This window comes from Perognathus longimembris, chromosome 14, assembly GCF_023159225.1.
Source record: "Perognathus longimembris pacificus isolate PPM17 chromosome 14, ASM2315922v1, whole genome shotgun sequence".
Lineage (NCBI taxonomy): Eukaryota > Metazoa > Chordata > Mammalia > Rodentia > Heteromyidae > Perognathus > Perognathus longimembris.
In genome coordinates this window covers 59,651,497-59,660,199 of record NC_063174.1, presented here as the reverse complement: position 1 = coordinate 59,660,199, position 8,703 = coordinate 59,651,497, and the positions used below count along the sequence as shown (strand labels likewise).

Genomic DNA, 8,703 nt, shown 5'->3' with positions numbered 1-8,703 from the left:
GGGGAGGCAGGTTCGGAGGTAAGGTTGGGCGAGGGGCCTGGCTGCCCAAGTGGATGGCCGAGTTATGGCTCCAAGGGGCGGCCAGGCGTGGGTTTGATTTGGTTTTCTTTCTCTTCCCCCCTCACGCGGGAGAGGGCCAGGAGGCGCCCCCCGGGGTTAAGGAATGCCTTGGGATCAGCTTCCATGTCAAGTGTGCCTCCAGGATAGGCCGAGACCTTGGGGATCCTAGGATGAGACCGAGTCTCCATCAGATCCTTAAGCTTGGGGTCGGAAGTGTTTGGACTATCTCCCCCTCGTTCCTAATTCTGAGGTTTCCAGCCAGAGAGGACTTGGGTTGGTGGGTGGGTGTTCAAACCCCTCCTAGGGAGGGAGGGGAAGGGGGGCCTGGGGTTGGGACGGGGGACTCGCCCGGGGTCACACAGCGGCGAGTTAGTAGCCAACCCGGGGCGCGCTCTCTATCTCTCCGCTGTGGGACACACAGCTGCTGCACTCCGCAAGGTCACAAAGCAATCGGGAAGATCTAAGGGCGGTTGCGCGTGAGGCCGGATGTGAGTGCGAGCTGGAGGTGGCACATGAGAATTAACCAACGAAAGAGGGTGGTTTTTTTTTTTTTAGCTTCTTTTCACAGTGGGTGGTCATGCACGAGACTCGTATGGTTCCACGGGGACCCGGCGGCCGAGACCCCCTGGGGAGAGGGCGTCGGCACCCAGCCCCGGTTCCGTTACCATGTTTTTTTTTGGTCTTTTTTTGCTATTTTGCTATTTGCTATTTAGTTTAGAATAACATACTTATTTCTCTTAACTCGTTTAAGGATGAGACTCTTATTATTCTCATTATTATTTGTAATCATGCATTAAGAGGGAGGAAAGGAGGATTCATTTTGCGTGAGCTTGTCACAGAGCCACAAGATAAGAAGCACAGCGGTTCACCAGATGGGACACAAAAGATACCCAACACCACCACCACGAAGCTGAGCACACGGACCGCATCTAGGGAGCTCTGCAGAACCCCGGGGGTGGGGGGGGCCGGGGCCCGCGGGGGGGGGCGGGGCGGGGGTGGGGTGGGGGGGGGTCGCCGCTTAGATCTCCTCCTCGCCAGCCTCCTTGTTGAAGACGCTGGCCTCCACCTTCTCGGGGAAGATGATGTTGACGGCCAGCTCGTCGCCGCCGCTGTACTGCAGCAGCAGGTTCTTCTTCTGGCGCAGCATGTGGTTGTAGCGCAGGTTGGCCACCCAGGCCTCGCACTTGTTGAGGAACACGATGCCCACCGTGCCCAGCACCACCAGGCTGGTGAGCACGCCCAGGATGGTGAAGCAGATGGCCTGGCCCTCGGTGAGGAGAGGGGTGCTCTTGTGGAGCTCCTTCATGGACACCTTGAGGATGCGGTGCTCAGGCTGCTGGACGGGCAGCTCGTGCACCCCGGGGGTCAGGCGGTAGGTGAGCCCGTAGCCGCTGGGCAGGTGGGTGACCTGCGAGGGCGTGGCCACCCGCTTCTTGGCGCAGGTGGGGCCCGCGAACGGGGGCTTGCACAGACACTCGAAGCTCACCTGGGTGTGCTGCAGGCAGGTGCCGCCGTTGAGGCACGGGCCGCTGGCGCAGTGGGCCACGGCGCGGCTGCAGGTCTTGTCCACGAAGCCGGCGGGGCAGCGGCAGCGGAAGTCGCCCCCGATGTCGGTGCAGACCCCGGCGTTCTCGCACGGGTTGGGGGTGCAGCTGTTGGCCACGATCTCGCAGAAGTTGCCCGAGAAGCCCGGGGGGCACAGGCAGGAGGCGTGGGAGGCCCGGCCCTCGTCATCCACGCAGGTGCCTCCGTGCTGACAGGGAGAGCTGGAGCACAGGGCACAGGGGGAGAGAGGGCCCTCTGGGGTCTGGGCTGGGACGGGGACGCTGCGGGAGGGGGGGGAGGGCCCACATCCTCTCTCACCTCCCATTTCATTTCCCCACTCACTCACAAGACAGACGGGGAAACTGAGGCTGGGAGAGGAATCATCCATGACAGCCCGTCTGGAGCAAGAAAGACCCTCCCCTGGCACAGCCAAGCTAGGAGGGGCATGGCCGCCCCCACCCATGGGGGGAAGCCGGGGTGCGGGGCCAGGCCCGTGGCGGAGTACAGTGTCTGTGGGGGGCTGCTTGCAAAGCCGGGCACACGGGCGCCACGTTTAACCTAGTGCTTTTAAAGGGGCGAGCCCTCTGTCGTGTGACCAATGCCAAGACTCCAAAGGAAGAAAGGGACCCTGAACACAAGGAGGCAGCTTGGGCTTGGCCGGCCCGGCCCAGGGGGCAGAACAGCTGGGCGCTCTTGAGCCCCGCTGGTTCTCCTCTCTCAGAGGGAAGAGTAAGGGTCGTCTAAAGTCCTGCTTTTGTCTTGTTTTTCCTTGTTGGCAGTATGCAAGGGTGGGGGGTTCGGTGGTCACCCCCTAGCCGCTCGGGACAACTTTCTAGCCTATTTGCCCGTGAGGTGCATGGGGACGGGGTGCCCTCCTGAGCCCTCTCCCCCACCCCCCCTCAGTCAAAGACCCATCAGAGGGGGAGGGCTCTGCACAGCCACTACCTCCTTCAGAGACCCCCCCCCATCTCTCCCCACGCCCTCAGCCTGACAGCTCCCTCCCTCCTCAGACATCCCAGGTCCCCAAACCAACCTCGCCCCTGCAATCACCCTGGCCCAGCTGAACTCCGACCTCTTACTGCCTTAGAAAATGCCGCCACTCGTCAGAGCCAGCCCCCCCCGCCTCCATCCTTCGCAGGCATTGGGGCTTGGGAACACCAGGGGAATATGGGGGGGGGTATGGACATAGCACATTCCTCCCTAACTGTCCCATCAGCGTGTGTCCCCTGGGGCTGCGGGGGGGGGAGGGGGAGGGGGCCTTACTTCTTTGTCAGGCAGACAAGTCCAATAGGGTCAGGCTGAAAGAGGCTTTAGGGGCGAGAAAGGGGCCTCCAACGCCGCGCCGGGGGGGGGGGGGGCAGGCAGCGCGAGGAAGGCAGTGTTTACCCGTTGATCACGCACGGCCCGTCCTTGCGCTCGCAGTCCTTGCCCGAGTAGCCGGGGGCGCAGGAACATTCGTACTCGCCGTGGTCCAGGTTCACGCAGGTGCCGTTGTTGGCACACGGGGTCGAGACGCAAGGCCGGACATCTGGGGGGACCGAGAAAAGTCGGAGTGAGCTCCCCACCCGGAGACCCCAGGTAAGGTGTGGCCGGACCCCACCCCAAGCGAGCTGCCCGACGGCCGCTGCCCCGCCGGTGCCGGTGGCCGCCCGGTGGGGTTTCTGGGTAGAGGGCGTGAGGACCGGCGCCTCCCCCCAGCCCCCTAGGACGTGAATAAATTAAAGGCTGGGAAGCTGAAGTGGCTTGTGGTGTGGAAAGGGGCGATGCACACAGCTGCACCCTCTTCCTGTCCTGCTCCTGGCCAACATGGTGCCCCCCCCCCCGAGCTGAGGGGCCCTGATACCCGGCCAGGCTCGGCTTCTTGTGATCAGGGAAGGGTCTTCCCCAGCCCACCCCCCTTTGCTCTGTGCCATCCAAGACCCTGGTAGGGAAATGAGCCTCCCACCCCCCACTCCTAGGGCCTTTCTGCCTCCAGGTTCCCACCTAACGGGGAGGGCCCAGGGTCCAAAGGGGGCATCTTTGGAAGGCAGCAAGACCAGAGTTATTATTTACCGCCTCGTAACGCCCGGCGTGGAGCTGGCTGCGTTACTGAGGCTCGGGAAGCGGGGGGAGCTGAGCGAAGATGTCTGGGCAGGGGGCTTTCTGAGATTGAGACCCCAGCTCTCCAGCTTCTCTCTGCCCCGTGCCTCAGTCTCCCCCTACACAAAAGGAAGCCCCCCTCCCTCTGGCTGACTGACTCCCTAAGGTCTCCTGTAATTTAAGTGGCGGAAGGTTAGCGCCCGCCAGGGGCACAGCTAGTGGATTTAGGCCCGGGGGACGGGGGACGGGGTCTCCCGCGCTAACGCCACACGTGTGTAGATTTTCCTTTCTTTTCTTTTTTTTCCTCCTTTCAAAGAGACCCGCGCCCCGGTGAAGACTGCAATCCATCAACCAGGAAAAGGCTGAACGCCATGTTGATGGACTCTCCCTGGGAAGCCGGCACGGTGCGAGGGAACATAAAGAGGAGGATTTATCTTTCCGGGATCGAGCCGCACAGCTTTAGCACCCGGAGCCTCCCAGCCAGCTCCTAATTTTCTGCCCCGGCTCTTTGGTCACTCAGAATCTTAAATTTAAGATAAAGAGCTAGAAATCACGAGTCCCCCCCTCCCTACTCCTCCCCCCCCCCCCCGCAGCCTGTTGCCTCTCCCTGAAATGCCAGGCCTAAGTACTAGCACGGGGTGGGGACCCAGACTCCAGGTGGGGTTCAGCTGCAGAGACTGGGGGAGACTGCAGACAGGGCTGACCGCCCCCCCCCCACCGTCCCAGTGAGCTACAAGCAGGCAGCCCCTCTGCCTGCTTACGGAGGGGGCCCACCCAGGACCCACGGAGAGAGGGTCTCCAAAATTCCATCTGGGGTGCAGTGTCCAGATAGCAAGGAGGGCACGCTCTAAGCTCAAAGTCTAACCCTGATCCCCAAGAGTGGCTTTTCTGAACCCCCTGTTCAAAGCTGCTGCTGCTGCTAGGGGCTTCGGGGCTGCGCATGAGTCAGCTGCACAACAAACCTCGCACCCTGTTTGGGGGCCTGGGGTGGACCAAGGCGCAGAGGTAATTTGAATATAGAGGCCCTTTTGTTGCTCTGACCCTCAGTTTCCCGATTTGTACCACCACAGTCAACTAAGGCTGGGAGAAAGGAAGCCCTGGAGCAATCGTCTGTGCTACCATTGCTGGAAGATTATTCTAGAATTTCAGTGTGCTTGGACTTCAGGTTTTTACCCAATGAGAAAGGGCCATAAAGGCCCATTTTGCAGCTTGAAAACTGCAAGGAAGACAGCCAGCCCTGTTACTGGAGGGGAGGGGAGGGGGGCGGAAATTACATGACAAAGATGGCCTGAATGAATGAAGGGAAAGGAGGACTCTGATCTGCACTGTTACCCCTCCCCTCCTGCCCCAGCACCATCCTGTGGGTCCTCACTCAGCTCCGGCCTCGGCCTCTCCACCCTAAGCACCCCCCCAACCCCTCCCTGGATGTTGTTTCTGGGGTCGGGGTGGGGAGGGGGCTTTTCCCATCTCTGCATCTCACCGCCCACCACGGGCGGCCTGGGGCCTGGGACCCAGGGGCTTGGGGGGTGTGTGGTTGTGCGGTTGTGACTTTTTATTCAACAGGCGGCTCCCCTGTCCCCCTTCTGTGGGTGCCAGAGGGGCAGAGGGGCAGAAACCCAAGTCCCTACCTTTGAAGAGGCTCGGCCATGGAATGGGCACGTACCCACAGGCCGTTAGGACAGAGCCCCCTAAGTATGCGGAGATGAGGCCCACCCAAAGGGGAGGGGAAGGGCTGAGGGTGGGCAAAGGTGGGGTGCCCACCTATATCGCAGAGTTTGCCATCCCAGCCAGGCTTGCAAAGACACTGCCAGGGCTTGTCGCAGAATCCGTTCACGCAGCCCAGAGAGGTCACGCACTGGTCACACATGGGGCCCTGCCAGCCCGGCTCGCACCTGTGGGAGGGAGCAGGAGAGACAGGACCGAGTGGGGGGGGGGCCGGGGTCCACTGGGGGCCTCTGAGGGGGACCCCTGCACCCACCCAGGCCGTCAGGGGGTCTCAGGAGCACAACATCAGTCCCCTGAACGCAGGCCCCAGAGAGGGAAGGTGCTGAGGCCCGGATGCTGAAGGGTCCCCGGGAGTCCAGAGGGCTGTGTTTGCCGCAGTGGCCCGCAGTGGTCCTCCTCCTGCACCCGCTCTCCTGCCCCCCCATCCGCCCCCGCTTCCTTCTCCCTCTCGCTCTCCCCCCTCCCAGTTTTCTGCAGGAGCAAAGAAGCTGTGACGCAGTTTTATTACCAAGCTCCCATCTCTTCACCCCCAACTCCATGGCGCCCCAGGATTCTGCCCTGGCCCCCCCCCCCCCACCATCAGCTGCAATTACCTGCAGTTCTTGTCCCCCTTGCAGAATCCATTTATGGGGTCGCAGGATGGGATGCATTCAGTTCCTGAGGTACAAGAAAGGTTACACAGTTCACCCCACAAGGCCAGGCCGGGGGAGATAAGGCAGATCAGACCCCCTCTGTCGCCCCAACAGCCTGCTCTCCCCCTGGGGGGGCGGTCACAGGGGCCTCTGGGATCCCACTAGTCGGGCACACAGTAGGGAACTCTGGTGTGTGAATGATAAAAACACCCCGCCGCGTTCCTAGCCACAGTACACTCACCCTAAAAGCAAAGCAGACGCGGGCACCTCTTCCTCCCCGCCAAAGAAAGCCCCCAAACCGTGAATCCCCCCTAAGAGCTGGGGCGGGCAACAGTGAAAGGAAGCCTCTTGACCTCTGTATACATTTCATTTCGCCAAAACCTCATTTGGGCAAAGTGAGCTTCTTTTATTTTATTTTATTTTATTTTTTTTAAGGGACCCGTTTTTGAGGTGTCCGCTCTGGGAAAGCTCGGGCAGGGTCAGCTGGCCCGATTTTATTTTCCTCGGATTCTTCCCAGTTGAACCCGGCCGAATCCCCCTCCCCTTCCCCCTCCCCACCACCGACACCCCGCTTTAAGAACGACGCAAGCACCGGGCGCCGCCGGCCGAGAGTCCAACCCCGCGGAGATCCGGACACTTTAACCGTCACCTGCCGTGCGCATTTACTCAACGAGCCCCCCAGCTTTCCAGACAGCCCCCCTCAACCCCTGGCGCAGTGGGGGGGGCAACTCTCCGCTGCCGGAGACAGATGGCCGCGGCGACAGAAGTGTCGCAGCCCCTCACCTAGAGACGCAGCGCGCAGAAGGGGCTCGGGCCGCGCTCCGGCGGGCCACGGGGGGCGGCGACGGCCGGGCCAGCCCCCCAAGGACCCCCCCAAGACCCGCTCTCCACACGCACGCGAGGGACATCGCTAAAGTTGCGCCCCGTGACAGCCCCGAGAGCTGTCAGCAGCGCCGCCGCCGCCGCCGGGCCCCCCGTCCCGGCCTCGCTCCGCGCGGCGCCCTCCGCCCCCCCCCCCGCGCGGCGGGCAGGGGCTGGGGTCCCGCGCCGCCCCCCGGACCCCCTCTTGGGACCCCACGGCGGGGCTGGACGCGGCCGGGTGGCGGGCGGGGAGAGCCGGGCGGGCGGGCGGGCGCCGCGCGGGGCTTAGGGTTAGGCGGGACGGGAGGGAGCCGGGGCGCACGGGACGGGGCGCGCGGGGGCGCGCGGGGCGGCGGGGCGGCGGGCGGCCGCCGGCGGGGCGTCGCAGGCTTCCCCGGGGAGGGGGCGCGAGCCGAGCCGCCGGGGCGGGGGGCCCGGCTTACCATGGGTGCTGTGGCCGATAGCCAGCAGGAGCCAGAGGACGCGCAGGAGGGCTCCGGTCCCGATCATCGCGGGGCGGCCGGGGTCGCGGTCCGGGGAGCGGGGCGGGCGCAGAGGCGGCTCCGGGCGCCGCGCTGGGCTTCTGGTTGTGGACGCTGAAGGGGGCGCGGGCGCGCGGCGAGGGGAAAGCCAGGGCTGCACCGGGCTGCGCGCTGCTCTCCGCCGCCGCGAGGAGCTGCCGCCGCCGCCGCGCGCGCCGCCCTTTCGTACCGCCTCCCCCCCCCCCCCGCGGCCCCCGCCCCCGCCCCCGCCCGGCGCGCACGGGGCCGGCGCCGGCCAGTCCCGCTGACCCCCCGCCCCTCCCGGAGCCGCCCCCACCCCGCCGGCGCCCGGAAGCCCGCGCGCGGGGCCCCGGGCGCACTCGCGGCTGGACGGCTTACCTGCGCGCCTTCGCCGGCGGGGCCGCGGCGGGCGGGAGAGCGAGCGGGCGGGCGGGGGAGCCAGCGAGCGAGCGAGCGAGCGTGCGGGCGGGCGGGCGGGCGGCGCCGGCCGGCTCCGGGCCGGCGCGCGCGGCGGGAAGCGGTCCCGGGCCGCGCCGGCGAGGCGCACGCGGCCCGTGCCGACGCGGGACGTCCCGCACGCGCTCCCCGCGCCTCACAGGCCCAGGAGGATCCAGAGGCACAGCACGAAGACGTGGAAAATGCACATGATCACACAGGCACTCACGAAAACCGCCAGGAAGAGCCGCAAGTCCTTGTACTCGCGGGCCATGGTGGGGCAGGGGTCGTGGAGACCCCCTGTCGAGGCCTACACACGTGCAAGCGAAACACACACGACAACACAATCACACCCCCGCAGAGGGCAGGGGTCACGCCCTAGGACCCCCCCGGACCCCCGGCCACAAGCCCCAAGCGGTGGCGGTGCGCTGCTCCGAGAGCCGGGGCTTCCTCGGCAGGTGCGCGCCTTCTGCGCGGAGACGGGCCGAGCGCGGGCGCACCTGACCAGATAGGCAGTCCCCAGGACCCCCGCGGAGGCCCCGTGTCCAATCCCCTCCGCCCACCCGCGCCGCTGTCACAGGCTGAGCCTTAGTCACTCTGAAACGTAAACACATACACAACCCGACAGTCGCAAATCCCCGGCCCCGGGCCCCCCTCCCACCGCTCACAAATAATGAGGCTCCCGGTCACGTGCTCAGAAAACCACACGCATCGAGTCACCCAACACCCAAGTCACCTAGCACGCAGCAGAGTCCATCTTGGTGCTGCACACGGACAGTCTCCCCAATAGGCCGCTTGCGGGCCATCACACACTAGACCGGCCATAGGGGAGACCCCCCGGGAGCCCCCCAACCCGGGGGTGA

At 64.9% G+C, this 8,703-nt stretch overlaps 1 protein-coding gene across 2 annotated transcripts; it reads right to left on the bottom strand.

Annotated features, from left to right (window-relative positions):
• Positions 1–1,078: 1,078 nt before the first annotated feature.
• On the bottom strand, positions 1,079–7,557 carry Dlk1 (delta like non-canonical Notch ligand 1). Of its 2 annotated transcripts, XM_048362263.1 has the most exons (6): positions 7,346–7,557; positions 6,003–6,066; positions 5,446–5,576; positions 2,992–3,133; positions 1,547–1,826; positions 1,079–1,372 (listed from the first exon to the last, which is right to left on the bottom strand). In XM_048362263.1, exons 1-6 carry the CDS (start codon positions 7,410–7,412, stop codon positions 1,079–1,081), a joined length of 978 nt encoding a protein of 325 aa, XP_048218220.1. In that variant the 5' UTR covers positions 7,413–7,557. The 2 variants fall into 2 exon arrangements, with proteins under 2 accessions (XP_048218220.1, XP_048218219.1); XM_048362262.1 differs by having other exon boundaries at positions 1,079–1,826.
• Positions 7,558–8,703: the final 1,146 nt, after the last annotated feature.

Excerpts from the sequence above, each read along its gene's own strand:
- Dlk1 (XM_048362262.1), bottom strand. The coding sequence starts at position 7,412 with ATGATCGGGACCGGAGCCCTCCTGCGCGTCCTCTGGCTCCTGCTGGCT. Across the intron at positions 6,067-7,345 it reads TATCGGCCACAGCACCCATG|GAACTGAATGCATCCCATCC; the intron begins GTAAGCCGGGCC and ends CTTGTACCTCAG. Across the intron at positions 3,134-5,445 it reads TGGCAAACTCTGCGATATAG|ATGTCCGGCCTTGCGTCTCG; the intron begins GTGGGCACCCCA and ends CGGTCCCCCCAG.